This window comes from Helobdella robusta, assembly GCF_000326865.2.
Source record: "Helobdella robusta unplaced genomic scaffold HELROscaffold_1, whole genome shotgun sequence".
Lineage (NCBI taxonomy): Eukaryota > Metazoa > Annelida > Clitellata > Rhynchobdellida > Glossiphoniidae > Helobdella > Helobdella robusta.
Genome location: NW_008703570.1, coordinates 5420090 through 5446718, shown reverse-complemented (window position 1 = coordinate 5446718; position 26629 = coordinate 5420090). Strand labels below are relative to the sequence as shown.

The 26629-nt window shown below is 32.5% G+C and overlaps 1 protein-coding gene across 1 annotated transcript; it reads left to right on the top strand.

The window, feature by feature from the left end:
* The first annotated feature begins 769 nt into the window (after nt 1-769).
* On the top strand, nt 770-16534 carry HELRODRAFT_93271 (hypothetical protein). The gene is made up of 12 exons (XM_009010898.1): nt 770-905; nt 2791-2905; nt 3151-3352; nt 8341-8437; nt 9170-9246; nt 9759-9931; nt 10035-10172; nt 13238-13403; nt 14212-14365; nt 14784-14884; nt 14950-15167; nt 15365-16534. The coding sequence occupies exons 3-12, from the start codon at nt 3227-3229 to the stop codon at nt 15555-15557; spliced, it is 1443 nt and encodes a 480-aa protein (XP_009009146.1). The 5' UTR covers nt 770-905; nt 2791-2905; nt 3151-3226; the 3' UTR covers nt 15558-16534.
* The last annotated feature ends 10095 nt before the right edge of the window (nt 16535-26629 follow it).

The following is a 26629-nucleotide window of genomic DNA, read 5'->3' as shown; positions in this document are numbered from 1 at the left end:
CAAACATTTAAACTCATGCAAGGCAAACGAAGTGCAAAAGCGAAACATTGAAAAGATATTATATAATTGAAAAAACAAATTATAAAAGCAGATATAACAATCAATATTATATATTAGTAATCACAATAATGAAAAAAGATAATTTAAAATTGTGAAATTAAAAGAGTATTCTTAGAATTATAAAATAGTAGAAAACAAAAAACCTTAATTAGATATAGGCACCGATGAGACTCACCCGGGATCTCCCAGCATATCACAAATCCGTTTTCTTAATGCACTTATACTACGATCCGAATGTGAACACAAGCATAGGCCATAGAACCCCATATTATCTCCATAAAGGTCTGGTATAGACAAATCCATACCGAGCTTATAACGTCATAGGCCTTCGGCCTTCTTCATATAACGTGAAGAATAACTAAACGTCTCATATCCACGGAGCCCATCGCTCATGCACAAATCTAAATCATAAAAAGCAAGCATATACATTCACAAATGCACATATACGATCATATACATGCGTGTACAATACACACGTATGTTCAGTTTTTTTACTGCCATTCAGCTTTTTATTGTAATTTTTATTTAATAAGTCAACAATTTTGTTGGATTTCATGTTAAGTGGCAGTCACATACTTAGTACTACAAAGATGGTTTTTTTTTTTGCTTTTATGGTAAAGCCAAAATCTTTTTCTATTTATAGTCAAGCAACATCAGCGTTATATAAGTTGCTCGTACGTAGGCTGCGTGGTTATATTCATTTCGTATGGTCGGCGTGTCTTGTATTGGCGATCCTTTTGCGTTTTAATATAAAAGAATTTATAATTATATTTTTTATTCGTCCTTAAAAGCTTTGGAAAATTCCGCTCGAAACCGAGAAAAAAGAGGGGGAAGCTTCATTCCAGGTAAAATCATTTTTTTCAAATTGTTTATCGACAACGTGTTGTGCCATATCTTGCCCCATGTCGTTGATTGACGGCCATACTTTTAAAATTTTTTCATTTTCATGTTCATTTGTTTGTTTTTTGATCTGCTTCAGTTTTGTCTGGTTAAAAAACCAATTAAAATTCTATTTATTCATTCGTTTGATTTTTTTATTTTTGTTTATTTCAGTTTAGGCATTTTCATGTCCAGTGAAAGCATGAATCATTCTTTACAATCAGCTCAGTTGGCATATGTTGTGTATGTAGTTTGTGTGAATGTGTGCCGCTCGTTTAGTTGCTGGTATCCCTATCTACATATAAGTCCCTATCTACTTATGACATATTATATACATTTCATAATTATAATATCTTGTCTCCTGGCACCAGTGGTAGATGTAGGAAAGGGCCCGGGACATTGTGAGCAGTCCTTTTGATACTAGTCAGTAAAAGTTGATGTTTTAACATCAGAAAAAAGCACCGTTTTATGGAAAAAGGACGTGATGAACTAAAAAGAGAAAATGTTGTCAGCTACACTACCACAAATGTTGGCCCTGCAGACAAATTTATCTACATACGCCACTTTCTGGCACTGGGTACTACTTCATACATGAGTCCTCATAATGTAACATTAATGCTACAGTGGTGCTACTACTATTGCTACTTGTGTAAAAATGTAGCACTAAAATTGTTAATGCTATGATGGTTATTCCAAAAAAACTATAGTCTCATGTTACAAAAATGATTTGCATATTGATTTTTATTAACGACTGGTGATAAAATAAATAAAAGTAATAATGAATAAGTAAGAAATGAATGAATAAAAGTAAGGAAAAACTAATTGTTATGAAGTCAAATCGAAGTATTATAAATGTAGCGTATCTGTTTTTATAGTATATCACCATTTGACAGATCATGTAAAGACTATATCATAGTGAAAAAAGATGTTCAACAACATCACTAGATGCTAAGCCATTTATAAATATTTTGCTTATACTCGGGTAAACTATCCATTTATGAACCTGTGCACTTCATCATTGCTATTGATTTTGAAATAATTGTTTTTTCTTATGTTCAAAAACGTTGAAAAAATGTCCTTTGGCTTGTCACTGTTGGAATGAGTAACCAGTTAACCAAAATCACCTGAGATCTCTTCACCCAAAATTTTTTATTCAGTAAGTTAACTGAGAGCTTGAATTGTTCAATTAATTTAGTTTTTTGCATAAAATTCTCAACCCAGTCAGTTTTAAATTTTGGGTAAATAGTTGCTGCTCAATGAATGTTGCAGCGCTGATGCTACTATAAAAGTAGTGGTGCTACTGTAGTGCCATTACTGCTACCTTGCTTAAACAACCTTGTCAGCTTTAGACTGAGTTGTTGAGAACTAAATTTCATGGAAATTTTTATGTTCAGAGTGAAGTTTTATGTTCAGAATGAAGTTTAGTGGTGGAACATTTGATGTTCACAATGACATTTTGAAAAGTTTTTCAGAATAAAAGTTTGATGTTCATAGTGAAGTTTAGTGGAGAGTTTAACGTGAAGAATGAAGTTTTTCGTTTATATGAAGTTTCATGGAAAGTTTGATTTTTAAAATAATGTTTTTTTGCAACCGATGTGAAATTTTGATGAGGAAAGCTATTGTTCAGAATGAAATTAAGCGAAAAGCCTGATTTTCTAAACGAAGTTTTTTTTATAACTCATTTTTGCTGTAATGTATAATTATGTATCCATCAAAGTTTTGTTGAATATAACATTCTATTAGTGGTTTTATCAAACTCTATATTTTCAGATGTTTGGTTTATTTGATACTGATGTTATGCATTTCAATTACATAGCATTAATATACTGATGAAAGTTTTTTTTTGTCAAGGGCTTTTTTGTTTGGAGAGAGTTTGCTTGCCCGGAGGGCTCCTGCCTTTACAAGTACCAACTAGATTATCAGCCTGAACCCCCGTGGGAACCAAATTGAAACTTTTCCCAGTTAGGTTTGGTTTTTTAAAATTATTCTGTTGTTTCTGGATACCGTAGTTAATCATCTTAAGGTTGTAAATTTGAATTCCATTCTGGCAAACAAACTAGTATGATTTGGCTTTTTACTCTGAAGTATATTTTAAACACATGCACTTGTTCACATTTGGCAATTAAACTATTTTTTTGTTATAGATGAATTTAGGTTCATCTATTCTCTTAATTTTCTGTCATGTAACCTCTTAAAAATTCTATTTTTCAGCTGATTTTTTCAAGAATTTCTGATTGATACCCATTTTGAAGACATTGATATTTTGAAACAATCTTTACAACGAAATATGAAAGACATCGGATCATCTGCTTCATCCTCATCATCACCAATGATCAACGAAACAATGTACGCTAACTTTGACAATGATTTATCTGAAGTTGTTTGTGACAAAATTAAAATCACCGAAACTGAAGTTAGTTCAATTTTTTATGTATTTATTTTATATATACATATGTATATATACATATATATATTTTATTTATAATGAGTTAATCCTAGGCCCACCGCTTATAACTGTGGTTGCGTAAGGAAAGGCGTCCTGCGTAAAAATTAGCCATATAAATTACTTATGATGGAATGGCGTCGAGGGGTATTTCGGTTTCATCATAGGTAGCCAAATGTCGTCTAAACGTGTGTTGTTGTTCTTTGTTCTGAGAGCATTATTAAGAAATTTCATTTTATCTATATAATTAGTTCTCTGTAAATGTTAGAATAAAAATAATGTGATAGGTCTGTATATATGTATATTTGTACATTTTTACTTTGTGGTAATTGATTATATGCCATTTTGCTCATCAACTTTGCCATCAACTTTGCCATCAACTTTGCCAAGTTGATGGCAAAGAAAACAACGTCCTGCTTCAGGAAACTGGGTCTCTGGATGCTAAACAAAGATTTTGACTGATTGATAATATATGAATTATGAAATTTTTATTGACCGATTAATGACATCTCAGAGATTTAAATAAGTTTAATAAATAACTGCTATTGTTTTAATAAAATGTAACACTACTTATTTAAAGTTTATAAGAAATAAATAGATGCCCAAATAAATGAGATTTAGACCATTTAACTCCAAACGAGTATTTAAGTTTTATAAGTAGTATAATGAAGTGGATGTAGTTGAATATAGTGCTCAAATCTTGGTTTGAACAATTAGACAATATATCATATACAATATTGTTATAACCGTGCTACCGAATGCACTAGATTCTAGCGTATTCTAGAATGTTCTAGTGAATGGAGCATTCTAGAGTATGCTAGAATCGGACCATCTAGAAGAATCTAGAAACGACGCTTGCGAAGAGTATATAAGCGCACGTCGCAAGTGATTAGTGAAATTCGTGATTGGTGAAATCCGGGATTAGTGAAATCCGTGATTAGTGAAATCCGTGATTAGTGAAATCCGGGATTAGTGAAATTCGTGATTTTGTGAATAGCGATTCGGTGAATTATTTAAAGCGATATTTGATTTGTTTGTTGACGTCATAGCGATAGATTTTGAACAATTTAAAAGTTAATTGTTGCATTAGTTTGAATTTTCTGGAAATAAACGATTAGTTGATTTCTTCTGTAAATAAAGTTTAATAACTAATAACTGTTTGGAGTATTTTATTCAATCGAAGATTTGTTACGACAGCGAATATTATAACATTGGTGTCAGAAGTGGGATCTTTGACCAGCGAATTACTACTCGTAGAAAAAGAACACGATGTCAAAACTGTGTGGTTTGAACGTAGTTCAGCTACGAGAAGAACTAGTAGAACTGCATTAGTTTGAATTTTCTGGAAATAAACGATTAGTTGATTTCTTCTGTAAATAAAGTTTAATAACTAATAACTGTTTGGAGTATTTTATTCAATCGAAGATTTGTTACGACAGCGAATATTATAACATTGGTGTCAGAAGTGGGATCTTTGACCAGCGAATTACTACTCGTAGAAAAAGAACACAATGTCAAAACTGTGTGGTTTGAACGTAGTTCAGCTACGAGAAGAACTACAGAAACGAAGCCTTGTCACAAGTGGCAACAAAGAAGTACTAGTAGCACGTCTGAAAGAAGCTCTCATTGACGAAGGTAAGAACCCAGACGAATTCAAGTTTGATGGTGCTGACGAAGACAATGAAATTAGCGCAGGCACATTTACAACCGCTAAAATGATGGAACTTCTGCTTAGTATGTCAACTGAAATAAAACAACAGTCCGAACGACAGACAGAAGAGTTAAAACAACAGATCAAAGAACAGTCCGAACGACGGACAGAGGAGTTAAAACACGTAAAATTGGAAGTGGCAGAACAGATTGAAGAACAGTCAACAAGAATAGAAATGACCGAGCAGAAACTTGATCGTCAAACCGTTGAGGTAGATAACAAGATAGACAAATTGGAGCGAGAATTGGAGCAATCCAAAAAAATGGCCATGCCGTTAGATCACGCATCCGGAAGAACTTTGAAGGTACCAGCATTTGACGAAGAGATGTCCTGGAACGTTTATAAAACCCAGTTTTATAAACGAAGCAGCGGCAACTAGTAACTGTTGGAACGGAAAAGAACGAGCAACAGCACTGATACTGGCCCTGCGAGGTTCAGCAGCAGAGGTTCTTCAGACGATTCCGGCGGAGAACCACTTCAACTATGAAGTTCTGGTTAGCGCGTTGGATTTACGTTATGGTGAAGAACACATGAAACAGATTTATCGGTCTCAGCTTAGAAACAGAACGCAACGATCTGGTGAATCCATTCAGCAGCTGGCACAAGATATCGAACGGTTGACATTGCTGTCGTATCCGACATCAGACCCCAAGCATAGAGACGAAACTGCCCTGGATACGTTTATCAAAGCCCTTCGTGATTCGGAACTCAAGCAATCCCTTCTCTTTTCAGATAAACGAAAACTCAAGGATGCCGTTGCGCACAGTCTCACTTTTGAATCGGCAAAGCAAGCATCAAAAAGTGACGTACGTCTACGCCAAGTACATGAAGAATGCTCTTGCCAGAAGGTGGTTGTGAAACGCGAACCCCAACAGCATGGTGTACCCCAATGCTGGATTTGTGGTGAAAAAGGCCATCTACGTCGTGATTGTAAACACCGCCTAAAAGATAACTACTGCCGAAATTGCGCGACAAGATGGCGCAAAAGAAGAGAAGATGATCCTGTATCACGATCGGCTCCTTCTAACGAAGGGGCGGAAAAGCTAATAAAAGCCAACTTTGTGGGGCAAAGGTTGGCTAGTAGAATTGACGCCCCCAGTACCGTAATTAACGTTTCCAGACTACATCGAAATCGAAACGACCTATGGCTGAACGGAAAAGTTGATCAACGAGAATGTGTAATTACAGTCGACACCGGAGCAACAAAATCGATTTTAAGATCTGATATGGTACCCAATCTGAAGAAAGAGACTTCTAACAAATACATCCTTCGAACAGCTACCGGAGGAACAGCACCAGTCTATTGAAAGATTCTCCGTACTGTTCAGCTAGGCGACTTGTTATTCGAAGGTTCATTCTTAGTCGCGGATATCATCGACGAATGCATAATAGGTGTCGACTTTCTGACAAAATATGGGTTCAAAATTGACTTAGAAAAACGCATTCTTAGATGGAGAAATACAGAAGTGATAATGGAGGATAGCGACGAAAAATGCATTCGAGTGACAGTCGATTATGACGTAGAACTACCTCAATCATCTGAAAACATCGTATGGGGCAAGTTGAATTGTGATCCAAGGGGCCACCAGTTCTATTTGATGGAGCCAACCTCAACGACAAATGTACAGAACGCGGTCATTGGAAAATGCCTGGTAGAAGCAAACAAAAATGGTCTTATTCCTGTCAGAATAATGAATACCGCTAAACACACTATTAAAATTTAAAAAGGCGAGGAAATAGGTAATTGCCAATCAATAAATTTGGTGAAATCATTAGATGTGGAGCAACAGGAAAAGGTTCTACCAACTGACATAGATAGACTCAAAGAACTTATCAAAAATCTACTGGATGAACTCAATTTGTATCAAGAAGATTGTCTAAAAGCCGAGGCGTTGATTGCTGATTTTACAGAATACGTGGATAATCTTCGACAGCGATTAAACCATATCCACCGTTACGTACGCCTTAAAATTATGAAAAAAACGGAGGCGGCCAAAACCAAATACGACTTGAAAGGAAGCAGTGGCGGTTTTGCTGTCGACGAGTTAGTTTGGCTGTACAACCCACAGCGAAAGAAAGGACGTTCTCCAAAGCTCCAGCGAGGGTGGGAAGGACCTTATCAAATTATCACCCGCTTGAATGACGTCGTCTACCGTATTCAAGAATATCGGAAGCCGAGAGCAAAAATGAAGATCGTTCATTTGGATAGACTGGCTCCGTACCATGCGGACACCGGAACGAAAGCTGTTCGGGACGAACAGAACTAAGAAGGGGGTAATGTTATAACCGTGCTACCGAACGCACTAGATTCTAGCGTATTCTAGAATGTTCTAGTGAATGGAGCATTCTAGAGTATGCTAGAATCGGACCATCTAGAAGAATCTAGAAACGACGCTTGCGAAGAGTATATAAGTGCACGTCGCAAGTGATTAGTGAAATTCGTGATTAGTGAAATCCGGGATTAGTGAAATCCGGGATTAGTGAAATCCGTGATTAGTGAAATTCGTGATTTTGTGAATAGCGATTCAGTGAATTATTTAAAGCGATATTTGATTAGTTTGTTGACGTCATAGCGATAGATTTTGAACAATTTAAAAGTTAATTGTTGCGTTAGTTTGAATTTGCTGAAAATAAACGATTAGTTGATTTCTTCTGTAAATAAAGTTTAATAACTAATAACTGTTTGGAGTATTTTATTCAATCGAAGATTTGAACTCGTCGCGTCGTAAATCGAATATTATAACAATATTGTGTTTAGTTTGGACAGACCTAATGCTAAGCAACTCGAGATTTATTTGGCTTAGCTTTGAGAAAAATTGCAACTTTCTACTAACCTAGAGGCAGCCCTTACCCAGTATTAAAAATTACAATTGTTATTGACTTCCTTGGATCTTGCTTTATCAATCAACACCTTTACATTTGCTCATTGTTATGGCCTAAGATTGTATATGGTTTTAACATTTTTCAGTTAACCTTTAACTCATTTTGATTTCTGAAAAAATGTTTAAGTTTGTTTGTAGAATTGTTGAATAGGGCAATAACCGGTTGTGGTGTAACATCTTTTTCAATTTTTCTCTCTGAATTGGTTATTGCAATGACATGGTATAGTATTCTAACATCTTATTCATCTCCCTGGCAAAAAAATTTATTTGCTGCTGACTATCATTTATATAGTTAATTGTTAATCAGTTATAGTTAATAGTTAACGGGGTCTGTGAAAACATTAATTATTTTGTTTTTTCAACAGGACAACTTTGATGCATTTTATGTTGCTGATATGGGAGATATTGTGCGTAAGCACAAGATTTGGAAAGCTTTGCTCCCCAGAGTTCAGCCTTTTTATGGTATCAATTTGTTGTTATTTGTTGATGTTTTAATGACTTGAATGAGATATAATTCGACCACGAGTTATCATAATTCAATCTGATTTGTCCTTTCTATGACATTGAATGAGCATTTCTTGGTTGAATTGGCAAAATGATTGTGATGAGTTGTTTGCCTAGCTTGTTAAAGAAAAATTAAAAAATTGTTTTTTTTACTTTGAAATCATCAAGTGTAACTTATTTAATATGTTAGTACTTATCTGTCAGTTTGATGTGTACAGTTAGCACCTGTCAATTCCATATGTAGCTATCCAAGAAAAGTTCAATTAACACCTTTAACATGTTTTGAAGAATGTTTTTAAAATTTTTCAATTTTGATATAAACGTTGGTGATTGGAAAGAGAAGAAATTTAAAAAATATTTTTAATAGGACTCATTGTAATTTCAAATGTTTGGCATCCCTGAAATATCTTTAATACACAATATTTTGGAATTTTCATTGATTAAGTAATGTATTAGTATTATGGCAGCATAAAAAACGAATATGTTAGAAGAGATACCACGGTATTAATATGTACATAATAAGTGGTCAAGTAATAATTCATTTAAAGTTTGTAAAATTTTTCAAGGACTTGAATGTTTTTTTTTTTTTTGAGAAATATATGTGTTTTATTGTTCCATACAAATTGAAATTTTTTTTTATACGATTCTTAAAAATTGAAAATGTTTATTTACTAAATAATTTTTTTAAAGCTGTGAAATGTAATGACAATGCTGAAGTCTTGAAAGTTTTGGCAAAGTTGGGAACTGGATTTGATTGTGCTAGCAAGGTTAATATATTTTGTTGATAATTTTTATTTCCATTTAATTTCATGAAATGAACTCTTGCATATATAAACCAAAACTCTAGTATCAGAAAGCACATAAAACATGTTTAGTGATTTTGTTTGTTTCCACTTATTATGGCGGAGTTCAACAAGTTTTTTAGACTTTGTGTCTGTTTTGATGCATTTGGGAGGTACATAATGCCGCTCTTGACATCAATATTGTCAAGCTAAATGTTGACTAAATTTGTGCTATTCTTGATGCAGTCCTGTTATTTTATGGTTTAGTTTTAATTAAACACCAAAAGATGTTGATCAGAAATTTTATTGGAAAATGACAATGCTCCTTTTGCAATACTATTTTAACTGATTGCCCCAAGGAGATCAATGTTGTCAAATGGGCCGCTGGCGTTTGTTTTATATTATGTAATATCACATCAACACTGTTATAATTTGTATTGTATAGCTCTTGCTTAGCCAAGAGATTAGTAATGTGCTATACTTTGTGCTTTTGTTAGGGAGAGATTCAAAAAGTGTTGGATTTAGGTGTGTCTTCGGATCGCATTATTTATGCCAATCCTTGCAAGCAGTCATCTCACATCAAATATGCAGCTCGTCACCATGTGGAATTCATGACTTTTGATAATGAAACTGAACTTCTTAAAGTCAAGGAATATCATCCTAACGCTAAGTATGTATAATTACTTTTTCTATGCAATTAAAATATTATGAATTAATTGAAATTCTGTAACAATTTTGTGCATTTCTATCATGATGTAAATTTATGTATGTAGATTGGTAGTGCGCATTCTACCACCAGCAAGTGACAAATGCCAATGTGAATTAGGAATGAAGTTTGGATGCCATCTAAAGCATGTGGCCAAATTACTGCAGTTGGCCAAAAAGTTGGAGCTGGATGTCATCGGAGTCAGGTTTGTATAGAGACCTTCAATACTATTATTATTTTTCATATTAAACATTAATACATATGAAATTAATAACATAATATGATATTGGTTAATAGGCTCAAGCTTAGTAACCTCAAACGATCTGCACACTTTTGAACTCTTTCCAGATTTTTTTCCATGGAGGCCACACATTGACTGCATATTCAAGCTTTTATCTTATCAAAGATTCATAAATTAACATGAATGAATCCTTGATTAAATTTTTAAAATTAATATAAATTAAACTTTAAAGAAAAAACTACAATAAGGAGTGCTATAATCAGGTAGTTGGGTCAGAATTTGTTGGACTCTGACTCCTTGCTTACAAATTTCTGGCTCCTCAAAACACTTTCTGATTCCAACTCCCAATTAAATTTTTATACATTTGCATTACAGTTTTTGATATTATGGAATGATATATTTTAAATGTTATAGATTTTATTTTAAGCTGCGTTTGGTTTCTTAAATTAGTGGTATGTTTAGTATTTAATTACTTTTGAGAACTAGAGCCAAGTTGAACAAGAAAAAAAATTTAATTTTTATGTTTTTTAAACATTAGAACATCAAAAAAAGGAAAAATGAAAACGAAAGGAAAATAATATTCAGAATCACATTAAATATTATATGAGTATAAATAAAATTTTAATAGTTTACTCTTAAAAACAAAATAGCAACAAAAAATTGTCGACATTTTCCATAAACTTTACAGTTGCCTTGCAATCTTTAAATTAATAACAACTACTCAAACATCTTAATGCTTTGGCAACTGAAGTGCTTAACCCTACCACTACTACATATGGCACGAAGTGACAACTCCCACTTGTCAAATACCTCTTGAATCGAAGCCAGTTTGTCTGTCTTCCCTGTCTGTGATCAGCTGCATTGTCGAATCTCACATATCTTTTATTTACCAGAATTAACGCAAAAGAAAAATTTGTAATAACATAACATTTTGGCTTGGAGACCAAGCAAGTTCACTTAAATGAACTTTACAGACCACCAATATGGAAATTAATACACATATGTATACATCAGTGTTTCTCAATCTTTTTTCTTCAGGGAAACACTTTGGTGTCGTCAGATTTTTAGCAGAACCTGTACCATTTATGTCCCTTCAAAGCGAGCAACCAGTTTTTTTCATGCCTGCAAGTTTTTTCTTGTACACCTCAGAAAACTAGTCTACTAATCATGCGGTTTTCACACAATACAGATCACTGATTATGCTAGCTACCATTAATTAGCAGTATTTGCAAGTCTTACAGTCCTATTTACAAGTCTTACAGTTTAGTCGAGTACAGAACAATGTTCAGTGTGAAGCTGTATTCTTGGCCGATATTTGGATAGGCAGACGAAAAGTTCTTCGACAGACAAAATGCGTTCTTGTTAGGCGTGATGTGTGGTCCTGGTTGGTTTTGCCATGATTTTTTTTACCAAAAATATTTTCTTATTAACTCGCGGAACCCTGGTTGAAAAACACTGATATACATATGTAAATAACAAGAAAATAGATCAAGGATATTTACATAAGTATATACTAACATTAAAATTAAGAATAAATACTTGCTCGTTGCTCTTGCACGCACAAGTTTGCATAGAGAGTTCCTCGTGAAGCAATCAGGTGGAGCCTACGTTGACAACTCATTCCAGAATTTAATTTATCTAAAGTGTCCAATTTTGTTTGTCCTGCTTGCATCAATCCACAACAACAAATTCGAAATAACAATGTTTTTGAAGCCATTAAGGTAGAGAAAGTCACATCGTTTCAATATCTATGGGATGTTCTGGATTGTACTGGAACAGCTGAAGCTGCCGTTCGAGCACGCATACGTGCAACCTGGAATAAATGCATCTCCTTGCCTCTATATTGATGCGGCGTGACATCCCACTACCACTACGATCAAGACTTTATAAATCTGTGATACGTCCTGTGTTGTTATATGGTGCAGAAACATGGCCAATGACAACCAAACTGGAACAACAACTTCACCGAACCGATTTGAATGCAATATGGATATGGATGCAATGAATTAGTCTGATATAAAGGACGAATGCCGGCAACACCGTCTGCGGCGGTTTGGTCATGTCAAACGAAGTGGAAACAGTGCCATAACTTCTCTTGCAGATGTTAAAGTACCTGGCACACGTCCCAAAGGCCGTCCAAAGAAGTCCTGGTCGCAAACAATCGAGCAAGACATGAAAGCTCTAAATCTAAATGAAATGGATACAACTGATCGCCTAATTTGGCGTAGAAAATTGGTGGTAGGGAAAAAATTAACGTCCTACCTCGGGAGAACTGGGTCTCTGGACGCTAAACGATGATTGATTGATCATCTATATATGTATACATACATATATGTATATGACATGAGGTTCAGAGAATGGCTCACTAACGTATTTTAATATATAAAAACATTAAAATTTATACTCGTGATATACTCGTGAATCTGTTTCTTGCCATACTCTTCGAGAAGATTGGTCGGCCATGCTCATTATTCCACAGATGATCGATTGGCTAGTTGTTTGCTTTCAGTACACCTGCCAACAGCAACAAACCAGTGTAACAGAGTAACTCCTTCCTCGCGAGATCCTTCCAATCGTCACCAAATACCAATGCACCTTCTTTGTTGATCCAGCTCTGAATGTCATTAAATATAGTATCTCTCATGAACAGCTGAAAGGCAGAAAATAGACTGTCAACATTTCTTTTGCTGTAGCGCCTCGGTCCAGGATTGTCAGGAATAACGTTTACTTTTTTTGTCGCCATTTTGAAACCGAAACCAGATTCCATAGACAGATTATAAAAAATTCAAATGAAATATTGAAATATATATACTTACATTTATATACACATATATATATTATTTTTATTTTACGTATGTATATATATGTTAATACCCAATTTTGTTGTTATAACTTTTTTAAATAAAATTTCAACTCGGTGTAGCTTATTTGTTTATTTTGAGAGGTGTTTTTGGAGCGTGTTTCAGTTTCATAATTTTCTGTTACTCTGTTAGTTTATTATTAATGTAGGTCTGTTTTATTTTCTACAGTTTTCACGTTGGCAGTGGCTGCTATGATTCAAACGCTTATTTGTCAGCTGTCAAATCTGCTCATGAAGTGTTCAGTGTAGCTCACAGTGAAGGGTTCCAGTTTAATCTGTTAGACATTGGAGGGGGATTTCCAGGACAGCCGAATGCCAAACTAAGTTTCAATGAGGTTTGCTGATATCTTATCTATCAACCAGGCATTTTCAACACATTATAATCTTGCTTATATAGAAAAGCGAAATAAAATTGCAGTCGTGTCCTTCATTCCATGTTGCCACAGATCAAAGTCACATCACACAACCCATTTGAATGCAAACATGACTGTGCAATCTCCACTCCACATATTTAACATATCAGCAAAACAATCCTTTCCAAAGCACCAAGTCAATCGCCACTCTCGAATAACATCACTCATTCATTTCATTTCCAATTTTCATTATTACACTTTGAATGTTTTTTAAATCATTCGTTGGCTTACTTAATTTTCAACACCGTTTATTTATTTATTTTGATATCGTTTGTCACGTATTTCGTTTATTTTTCTATGTGAATTTTGTCCATTTGTATAATTTTTTAATTTTGCATATTAATATATTATTTTTTATAAAGAACACTATCAGAAAATGAACTAATTCATGATTAATTTTCAACACCGTTTATTTATTTATTTTGATATCGTTTGTCACGTATTTCGTTTATTTTTCTATGTGAATTTTGTCCATTTGTATAATTTTTTAATTTTGCATATTAATATATTATTTTTTATAAAGAACACTATCAGAAAATGAACTAATTCATGATTAACATCTAAATTCAATTAATGTTTCATGGTGTAGATTCTTAGTATTCATTTCTTCAAGAAACAAAATTTAGAAATTCGAGAAATTTAAAGATAAATTCCTTCATGTCATTTTTAGAGATCATTTGTTTTTCATTTCAATGGTCCTCAATGGATTTTGATTTTATGTTTGTTGCAGATTGTTGATGTTTTAAAGCCAGCGCTGGATGCATTGTTTCCCGAGGAGTCAGGGGTGCAGATCATTGCAGAGCCAGGTCGTTTCTTCGTCGCTTCAGCATTCACTTTGGCAGTAAGTGTTATCTCCAGCAGGCAGGTTCCAAGTGAAATTCAAGGTCATTTTATTAAATTTTGTTTTCATACCATTTAGCTGAAAATTGTTGTCCTTTGTTGGTTTTTAAAGGTTTTCCCCAATCTTACTCTTGGTTGAAATATCAAAGTATTTTATCTGAAACTTGATAACTTATTGTCTCTATTTTGACTTTAAAACAATATATTTTTTGAACCATGGAAAATGATTTAATTACTGTTTGCCACAACGTTAAACAGCTCAAGTGTGGCTAACATATATCTCATTTGAACTTTGCTCATTTTACAGTCTGTAAATAAATTACGCATTTAATGCCTTTAACCTATTATATATTTTTTATTTTTATATGTACAGCTTTTTTAATTCTAATCTATAAAAAAAATCATTTGTACCTTCCACTGTTTCGTTTTGGCTCTGTTTAATTGGCTATATAATTTCTTCAGGTGGCGAACCCTCGTACATGCACTATGTCAATGATGGTGTTTATGGATCTTTCAATTGCATCTTATTTGATCATGCTGAAGTCGAAGCATTACTTCCAGAGGTGAGTCCATAATCTTATAAAAAATAAATTAATTAATATGAAGATGAACTAATCTTTTTTGTTAGTTAAAGAAGTATGAGGACCAACCCCTGTACCAGTGTAGTCTTTGGGGTCCAACTTGTGATGGGTTGGACTGCATCATCAAGGACTGTCGTCTTCCTCGTCTCACAACTGGAGATTGGTTGGTGTTCAAAGACATGGGTGCTTACACCATGAGTGCTGCTTCATGTTTCAACGGTATGCCGAAACCAAAGTGCTACTATTTCATGAAGAACGTCGTCATGTTAGTGTTAAATTCTCTGAGAAATGTTGCTAACTATCCTTTTTTATTTATATACATTCTTAGTCACTTTCTTCTACAATTTTTTCCCAATTTTTTTTTATATCACAGTTCTATTGAAGCTTGTTCAACAGAATTTAACATATTTTTTAGTTGTTTCATGATTTATTGAATTATTATTATTGTTGTTGTTACAACAGGGAGCTATTAAACGATGATGCCCATGACATCGTCTGCTGCTCACTGGTAGCAAATGTGGCCGCCACCACTCTCATATTGCAGCCTCCGCTTTCATCCTCGCCAGTCAACTTGATGGATTATAATTTCTTGAAAGCAGGACACAATGTTGACAGCCCACAAATTGACCTGTCCATGGTACCATTAGAAATTTAATGTAGCCTAACTACGTTTTGGCTCGGTTTTTGGTGGGTTTACGACATTTATGAACTTATATGTTGATGTTAGTTCATATTTCATGTGACTTTTCTTTATATTATTGTCATCAGAATTTTTAAAAAAGTATGAGCGTGAGAAACTGAAGTGGAAAATTTATCTTTCTTTTTACCATATTTATTAGCTGCTTTATTTATTTGATCACCAATATGTGTACAACAAAAAATTATTGATTGGGTCACATTTTATTTCTCACCAATGGTTGTGAATTAATAAATTAGTGTAATTCTATTTTGATTTTATTTCTTAAGATCTGCGTTACTAATTTAAATATGGTTTTAATTCAAAATTTTTAAAAGTTTTTGTAAAAGTTCTATTTGACAATTCCAGTTATACAAGATTTTTTAAACACATTTTGGCGTAGTTATCTGTATGTCATTAGTTTTTTCAGTCCAGTACCTATGTTTTACTGCATGCATGCACCAAATGTAATGCCCTAGAATCATCATCTCCCTCTGGTTTTTAATGCGATCACTGTTTTTACTGGTCCACCTTTTAAAGTTGACTATTAAAATTTATTATACGGGTGCTTATTAATCATTATTCTGAATATAAGCTATTTATTCTCATTTGTTTAAAGGCGTACCATTAAAAATTGTTTCATCTGTTTTATTACAAAAACATCCATATGATTTTTCTTGTAGTACTTTACATATAAATCAATCTTAATGTCATGTTGAGCTGTAATGCTACTTACCGAAATCGCATAAAGAGTGTATTTCAGATTCTGGTTCCCTCTTAGCCACATTTGAATATTTGTTTGAAAGTATAAATAATTATATGTGCATTATATGTTAGGAAGATTGAGATTTTCATGTGTGCAGTTATATGAAAATGTCACTGCACTTTTTATATTCAAGTATTTATTTTTTTCATGTTCCTCAATTTATCAACGAAGATAAAAATAATAAAGTTAAGATGGCAATGTGAAATGAGGAAGTGTACGTATAAGAAATACTTTTTTTAATTATAGAAGGAAAACAGTGACGAAAGGAATGCGCCAATTCGTAATAGCGCGTAATGGGTGAATGGATAATATAAATTGCAGTAATGCTCAACAAGAAAGGTTTCCAACTGAAATGTGTCAAGTTGAAAAATGTCTTACCGATAACAAAAAACATTTAGACAAGAAACGCACATTACACCGGATTCTAGCTTAAACTTGTTGGAGAAAAAGCCTTGTTTCGTCTATTTTGAAAAGGATTTAGACAGTTTAATTGGTAGAGCTGGCTTGGAATCATTTGCAGTAAGTGCCAGAGTGATCTAACTGTTGGGCTTGTCAGGCAGAGTCAGCTGTGAAGTTATGTAACCAATCGGACCAGTCTTTAAAACTAATATAAATAAGAGACAAGGAGGTCTATGTCGCCAACGCCAAAGTACATTGGACGAAACTTGTTGAGAAAAGAAATGACAGTGCATGGGACATGTTTGGAATTTTGTAGGATAATTCAATACGAAACAGTAAGAATGCTGTGTGAAGAAGGAAAGGTATGAGTTAATCACATGGTTGTTAAAAACCTTAGGCATTTTTAAAATTTTTTAGGTTTTTTTTTTTAGGTTTTTCAAGTTTTTAAATTCAAAAACACGTAAAGCATTTCTTCAGATGTCAAGTCTTGAAAAGAACATTAAAATAAAACCATGGTGTTGTGTTCAAAAATTAAATTTAAAACCAAATTGTGTGGTAGAAAAAATTTTGGAACATGCATGTACGTGTAATCGAAATAAATTATTATTCGTTTATATTGTGTTAGAGGAAATAAGCTACATATACAACAGGAAAAAATCTTAAAACAAATTAGAAAGTAATTATCTTAATTATCTCATGTTGGTCTTGGTACACCGAGACAACATCATTGAACAACAAAAACTGATTAAGTAATGGATAAATATTTAGTAAAAGTGTAGAGCCATATGTTTAATTAAAATATCTGCATTTGCTTTTTCTGGTCCTTTTCTTTGAAACTCTCTACCTCCTTCTCTGACTACTTCTCCATCACTTAGGAAGTTCAGGGAGGATCTCAAGACACATCTGTTTGCAAAATTCACTGAGGAGGGTGAGGAGGGTTGTTGAACATCGCGGAAATAACGCTTTACAAACTGATGTGCATATATTTTTGCGTGCATATCTTTTATGGGCATGCGCATAAATGTTCACTTCGTTTGTTGCGCTGTTAATAAAACTGGTATTTAAGTGACATTCAGTTTAGATCGACAAACACAGCACGAATCATATCGATCCTCTGCTGACATCGTTTATTACAATAAATGCACATACAATCATCTCCACCAGTGTTTATTGTCTCTAAGAAAAAAGCTTTTCATTTTGACTTGCCAGCAACTGTTTCATTCTATTGAATTCTTATGATTTAAAATCGATTGAGGCATTTGTACAATTTTTCTGAACGATGCCCTGGTTGGCAATATTGATCGTTAAGAAAAAACATTTTTTCAAAACAACTCGTAAAAAATATTTCCATATTTTCAATAAGTATGCTTTGTAATTTATGTTATACCCTGCAACAAGTTATTACATGAAGTTTCAACTTAAAACAATACTTCATCCGTTGAAAGTATACACTAAATTCGTAAACTTCCCATGTTTATGGCCAGGTAGATTTAACACACACTCATAATTTGCAACTTACATTCAGCTGAGATTGTAGAAAAAACGATACGCTCCAATGGTCCGGTGTGTTGTTTGTACGTGTTGTTTGTTTGTGTTTATGTGCTTGTGCGTGGTTTGTTTGTTTGTTTGTGTGTGTGTGTGTCTGTGTGTGTGTGTGTGTGTGTGTTATTGTTGTACACGTGAATTACCATCCATTGTTAGGTTGTAGTGCGTTGCTAAAGATTTCGTATTTTATCTTATTCATACTTTTTAAATGCGATTCTTAAGTATTATTCAATACAAATTCAGTTGTTTAAACTTGTTCGGTGGGGTTAACAGAGTGTTGGTAGTTATTAAATGTCACACAATCTGTTTAATTTAAAAAATGTTTCATGCACTTAGGCAACTTGAAACGAATGTAGATTAACCGTTTCCTAACAAAAATTTCAAAATAACGAATGTAAATGTAAATGATGATGATTTTGATATTGGAGTTGGAGACACAAGTTTTCTTTCTATTCATTATAATTATAACTTTGATATAATCTTTTTATTTCTATCGAAAAATACAACAGAGCTCTGACGAATAAGCTATTCGAAGTGAATATTATCATGTTTAAATTACGCATAAGCACGTGGCTATGAGTTAGGCGCGATCGGGTTATAAACGATTTTGATGGTGAAGTATCCGTCCTTTATAGTTTTTGTACGTAGATGTGTGTGTTGTAAAACAAACTTGACGTTACATTGAAACATAAATCCGGTAAAAAAGAAAAATACAAACTATAAAATATTATTAAAGCAAAGAGAAAAAATCCAAATGTAGTACATCTATTATCGATTTTCAATATTCTTATAAATTAATTTTGACATTTAATATATCGATATGAGTTTTAGTGTATTTATCCCAGATCATTACACAATAAATAAGATATCGATAGATTAACGTAAAATATAGATTAATAATAATATTATAGGGACAAATTGTTTTAATTTCATTTAAAATGCATAATCTTTTCGATATTTTTTGAAAGATTTCTATTTTGTTCTCTTTCCAACTTGGGTTTTCAGTAATAACAACGCCTAAGAATTTGACGGATAAAACTCTGGGAATTTTTTTCACGTTGACTGAGATTTCAAAGTTGAATAGATTTGTGACTATTTTTGGCCCAAAAAGGATACATTTTGTTTTCGAAACGTCGATTTTCAAACAATTTGCTGTCATTTTTTGTTCTATCATGCTCTAATATTGTAAATTTGTTTTAACCATCGAACTCATGTTACTTTAAATAACGTGCCGTGGTTTATTATTAATTTCTTAATTTCAAGGGCGCTTTATAAGTGACATTTATTATTATTATTATTATAATTATTATTAATATTATCTATGATGATACGTGTGTGTGTTTTGTGTGTGTGGTTGTGTGTGTGTGTCTATCGATGATTGAATTCATCTCTCGCTCCAATAAAATGGGGCATTTAGAAATGCAGTCTAAAATAATTGGAAATTTTATTATTAATTTGAATAAATTGAAATAAAATCGATAAAATATTTGTTCGAAAAATTGAAAAACTTAGTTACAAACTAAACAATGCGGAAAATGCGATGATGATATTTCTTAATAACTGTATATACGACAGTCTAAACCCATATATATATATATATATATATATATAATATATATATAAATAAATTATATATATATATATATAAATAATATATATATAAATAAATTATATATATATATATATATATAAATAATATTTATATATTATCATTTATATATATATATTATCATTTATCAGCATTAGGTACTTATATTTAAACTTATGTTTTAATTCGTATTACACACATTGGTGTTTGGTAATTTATTCATTTATTTTAATAGCTTGTAAATATGCATATTGTGTATGTATATTGGCACAAACACCAACTGCTCAGCACACAATAAAAGCCCGAATACACTTGAACGAGACTTGACTTGATCACGCACGTTGTTCGATGAGCAGTGAAGCGTGCTGGATATTCTATTGAATTGCATGTATGCACACATATTACATACATACATACATACATACATACATACATACATACATACATACATACATATATACATATATACATACATACATACATACATACACATATACATACATACATATATACATACATACATATACATATATACATACATACATATATACATAATACACACATACATACATACGCATGCACATGCACATGCATGCATGTGCATATACATACATACATATACATATATACATATACATATACATACATATACATACATATACATACATACATACATACATTCACACAATACATGAGCATATACACACATTATACAAGCAATACACACAAACATTCACACATAATATACATAGGCTGATAGATAGAGCCGTACATGCCCTGATATATATCGCTGAAACACGTGAGGAGGCGCACCTGCGGTTTTCACGTTAATGCGTTTTGAAAAATTCAGCATCTAACTCTGTTCGACAGTTGTTAATTTAAATTCAGTTATTTAAATCTAACTCGGAAAAACTTTAATAAATTCATCTTGAATGAACGGTTATATTTGATTAATTTTTCGTTTCACTTTTAATGTTCAATGGTTGGTGAAGTCATTTACCAACTTTTAGATTTTTTTAAATTCAAATAAATGTTTATTTTATTTGAAGTTATTAATAATCTTGTTCAAGTTTTTGAATCAAATTATCTCGATGGAACAACTATAACGTCTGCTTTTGTATTATTTCATTACTAAATTTCATAAATGAATAAAGTAAAAATCTTTTTTGTAAACCGATGAAATGCACGGTTGAGATGTTTTTGTGTCCCTTGAATAAATTTTGATTGCCTACATTACATTAGCATTGAGTTAATATGTATATGGAATGTTTCAATCATGTGTATTTTATCAGATCTGGTTACGATCTCATGAGAAGCTATTGAAGTGGTAAAATAGGTGCAATCAACTCTCTTCAACATTTCATATTTGTATCACTCTGATGCTTAGAATGAAAAAAAAACACGAAACAATGTCGTGCGTGAATCTCAATAAGATAATTGGTGCTGTGATCTTGGGAGATGAGGTTGAAAGCAGATAATAATGAATGTTACGACGGTGCAGTTATATTATCGTTCTTTCTTGACGTCACAACACACCTGAACAATAAACATTCACCTTTGTCGTGCGATAATAAACTTACATAGGTATGTGCATATGAATAGGTAGTCGCGCGCTAACACCTATGTCAGTTTTTGTTATTTTACCTGTAATTGTTTCTTTGCGTTCGATACTCTAGATGCTAGCGAATAAAAAAGTAATTTTTATAAATATCACGTGATCTGGGGCTTGAAATTGCATAATATTCATGTAGTCACTACAACATACAACTAAAAGAAATAAAAATAATTCAGACAAAAGCAGACTGAATAAAATTTTCAATCTGGTTTACCAATTTTAACGCGCTGGTTAAATCTTTGAAAACTGGGCATCTTTCGACATCGAAATCATTTTTATTGACTGATGTTTTTTTGTTATTAAGACGTTTGACTAACAAAAAATTTGAAATGCGAATTAGATCGTTGAAAAATATTTACAGATTGTAGTTGGAGCGAAAAAAGAAAGGAGCAGACGTTCATGTGTCGTCTTACGTGGCATTATTGGATTGCATTCAGATATTTCTAATACTGTCAGGTAAAGACGTCAGTGAACTGACCAATCAACGCCTGATGTTCCGCTCACACCTAACGCTGACCCGCCTTCAAGAGATTTCGATATTGATATATAACACGTTATGAAACCAAATAAATGGTATGATCAAAGTTAGTAAATAACAATACGCGTCAAATGTTTTCGATTATCTTTTTTTATTTAGATAATTTTTTAAATTAATGTTTGTGCGTGTAGTCAATTTGAAGAGTAAAATAAAATTATTAGAAATGTGGAGGACACAATGTAGGGAAGAAGCTTCAAACTTCGATCGCTCTTTTGAGTGTTGGCAGAACAGCAAGATGTGTATGGCGTGTGTGTATACGCTGATAATAAACAATTTATTAATGACGATCAGAGTTTTGTTGCTAAACAAGTTTGATATCATTGAGGAAACTTGGTTGTTGTTTCAAGTTTCATGAATGTTTAACGCTTAATAAAAATATTTATGTTGAACATTACAATTTTTGATTGATAAAAGAGCACAATGTTGACTTTAAGAACCTTATTTTAAAAATTAGTTCAAGAAATTAAAATGGCCACAAGCATTTTGTTTTGCAGCTGGCATTGCAGGAAGATTCTGACCTGAAGTTAACAATAAAAATTTTGTGAAGCAACACGTAGTTGATTAAGTCTTATGTTCTAAAAGTTAATGAAAAAATTACCTTAAGCAAGGTTCTCTTCATAATAGGCATGACTAGTTCTGTAAGCTCAGTTAGTTGGACATCTCTTAATTCATAGTAATTTTTATAAAATATCGTAGCTGCTCAGGATTTATATCATTATACGGCTTAACAATACGTAAGACTTTTTCGTAATTTTGATCAAAACATTCCGTTTAAGGATGATGTTGTGCCTCATTTTCTGATTCTATAAACAAGTATTGCTGCGCGTTTGTTTACATCCATTACAGTGGTTCTTAACCAGGGTCGAATGATTATTTGCCAGGGGTCGCCATGGACCATAGAAATATGGTTTTTGACTTCCTCACAATGTGTAATTGTTCAATTTGTGATAACGTTTTTAAGTAGATTATATTTGTGCCAGCAATAACTCAACATTTGTTCATAAGTGACCCTGGTTAGTTTACGAAATTTTGTCATTCTGACCTCGTTTGTTGCACTTGGCGAAACTCCATTTACAGAAAATTTTGAAGTTGTGCCCGAAACACAATGAAAAGAGTTTATATCGAACTTGTCTATAGTAAAGAAGTAAAACGTATTTTCTGTTCTATGTCAGTTATAAATTATGCTCAAGAGAGAAATAGAATAAACAAAGTTAAACAAATGACGAATGATTTGTTTTTAAACATGAAATATTTTCTCCATTAGTTATAGTTACTCAAGCTTATGAATAATAATAACTTTTTAGTTGAAGGTAGCCAGAACATGGGTAATGGTACTAAAAAGCCGTGGCACTGAAAAGGTTGAGAACTACTGATCTATTATTTATTACTAATATGGTCGTGGGGTACTATTCCACACAGTTAGTTTTTATAAAACATGAGCATGAACAAGTCAAGTTTAATTTTGACTGCAGCAAAAATCTCTGAATAATTCAGGCTCCAATACCCTCTAGCTAAGTTAACAAATAAGATGAATTAGCGTGCTTCAGTCATGTTAGCAAATGTTAGGTCTTTTTGTTTCCGTTTCATAAAAAATGATCTCCAGGTTGCACTTTCTCTTCACACCACATCAACATCGTCATCGCGTTAAATGGTAATTGTTCAATTTATTAAAAATAGAACTATTATTCAAGTTCATCATGAAAATTTAATAAAACTTTTGTTATCCGAATTCATCATACATCATGAAAATTTATTAAAACTTGTTATCCAAATTCATCCTGCAATAAATTGCTCAATATATTTAACAATTTCCAGTAAATTCTAGTAAGACAAATTGAAAAGACAAACTTTAAATTGATTAATGCCAACATTTTGGAAGAATTCATACAATACATACATATATACACATATATACATACATACATATATAAATATACAATACATTTATGTGTGTTTGAAAAAGTAATTCCAGTAACAAAAACTTTTTGTATGCGTAACGCGTTCATTTCCACAAGAATGCACACGCACGCACACAGAAAGAGAGAGAGAGAGAGAAATGAAGAGAAACTTGCAACATGGACGCAAACACGGCGAATAACGATATGTTCAAATGAATGATCCCTGCACACCTGTGACGGTAGTACAGGTGAAACCAAGCTAACTGGTCTGGCTTAATCAACCATGCAAAATAACAATAAAAAAAATCTATCAGAAATTGATAATTTGATTATGTTAAACATGTAGCCGGTTTAGATTTTGTAATTGGAGTAATTAAATAACAAACACCGTGTGATTGCTTTTTTTTGGTTGTTAGACGACTTTACAAACTTAAAAACTATTTCAATAATCGTTTGGATATTAGTAAGATGATTCAAAGAAGCCAATTATTTTTGGCATACCTACAAACCGACAAAACAACAACATGCCGAACAAGAAAAACATGAAGTTAAATTAAACGTCATCACTAAAAAAATTTATTTTTTTTATTCTTTTATTAATAATGGTAGAACAAAATAATTTGACATTTTTTTGTTTTTGATGTGTTGGAATGAAACGTTTAACAAAATTATCTTTCAGTTGAAAAAAATTAATAAATTTTTCTGGTTACACAGAAACTTTTGCTATGTTTTTTTTTTTTTTATAACCAACCTACAGGGCCAGCCTTAGACAACTAGTGGTCATAGGTGAAGTCAATTTTGTCGTCTCAAATAAAACAGAAAATGCAAAAAATAAATTTGACGTAGATTAAGGCATCTAGGAAAGACGATAAAATTTATAACTAACGAAGATTCGTGACTTTTTCAAAAAGAAACTTAAGTTAACAGTTAACGTTTGTATAACTCTCATCATGTTGATACATTTCCAGAATTACAAATAGGTCTTTTCCCGACAAAATAAACTCGTTCTTTGTTATACAAAGATATTCTACGACGAAATTTTTTTAATGGAAGTCGTTATTTTTGCTCTCGTCTGCATAACCACTCAAAACTGAATACCTGTTCAAGTTACCTTCCTGCAAAAACGTTAGTTAGAGATTTGAATGTGTATTCTCTTTGTTCTGGCAATATAAAGTTTATGACAGTAGCTGACAAGTAACAAAATTTAAACACCTTTTTTTTCTCAAAAAAGAAAGTCGTTTCAGTTTGATGCACCAAGCCCAAAATATCATTTTGACATTTTCACCATAAAGAAGCAAAAAATAATTTTAACATCTAGATGTCCAGCTATGAAAAGTAATAATTAAGAAAAATAAATTTTTTTATGGGAATGAAAAGGGTTGAACTTTTTTGGAAAATTAAAAAACTCTTCGATACAGTATATTTATTTTTTGGAGGTCAAATAAAATATTGTATTGTATTGTATTGTATTGAAATATATTTTCAGACCACTTATAAAAATGTGCTTTAGGGCCAACAGAGCCTTATTTCGGCTCTGGATGGGTATCTATTATATTATATTCAAAGATAGTTTTACTATTGTTTTATACTTAAAGATAAAATCTAAAATATTAGGGTCAATTTAATGGATGTAGGATAAAATTTATACATTTAAAATGAGCCTAATCACTATTTATTTGAATTCTACTTTGACCGAGACGTACCTACTTGCGTCATTATATAATCATCAACATTTTAAAAAGAGCCGGGGCTGGTTAACAAATTCCACAGGAAGAATAAGGATGTCGCTTGAAAAAGTGGCTGCTTACCGCGAAATGTGAAGGAAAGTCATACGTATTTCGATAGCTGTAGCCACATGACATGGCATATATAGTTATATGAACTCTACGTTGACTGAGAAGTATTAGCGTCATAATCACGCACAATCAATGTAATTCATCTGCTCTTCTGCTTGACGAATTTCTGTTTAAAAAATAATAAAAGCGTGAGGACAATGTTGCGCTTGCTTTTTTTTATTATTCTTTAAAAATCAGGGTCTGACAGACGCAGAAACTGTAACAACATGCAAGGCAGTAAAACAAAATTAAACAAATAAGTGAGAAAATAAATACAAAAAGTGAGGAAGAGAAATGATAAATAAAATATGTTAGAATAAAATAAATAATAATAATAAGAAAAATAAAAGAAAAGTAAAAAAAAATAAAAGACGATGGAACATAAAATGAAGTAACTAGATGATGACTTAGTGAGGTGATCGATAAATAAAGGCTAGGCCTGTGAGTGAAAAAGTTGTAATGAGTATTAATATGTTTGATGACTTATTAATAGACTAAATGATGACTTAGTGAGTTAGTGAGGTGATCGATAAAAGTGAGGTGATCAATAAGTAAAAACTAGTTCAGTAATGATAAAGTTTTCTTAAGTGCTAATATGTTTGAGGTGCCTTGTGATGAAGGTCTTTTCCTGGTATGTAGGTTGGGCGACGACTTGATTGTTGCTTTTAAACCATTATATAACATGAAAGATATATTAAACTATATATAAGGTATCTAAGCAATATATTCTAAGATATATTATAGGATTCTATCATATTTATATGATTCAATGTATAATAAGATGATTTGAGTCAGAGGTCCGAATGAATCTAAATTCTAGTCAAAAACTCTATGGCTACCGGTATTTGTTTTAAGACTAAAAGTTAA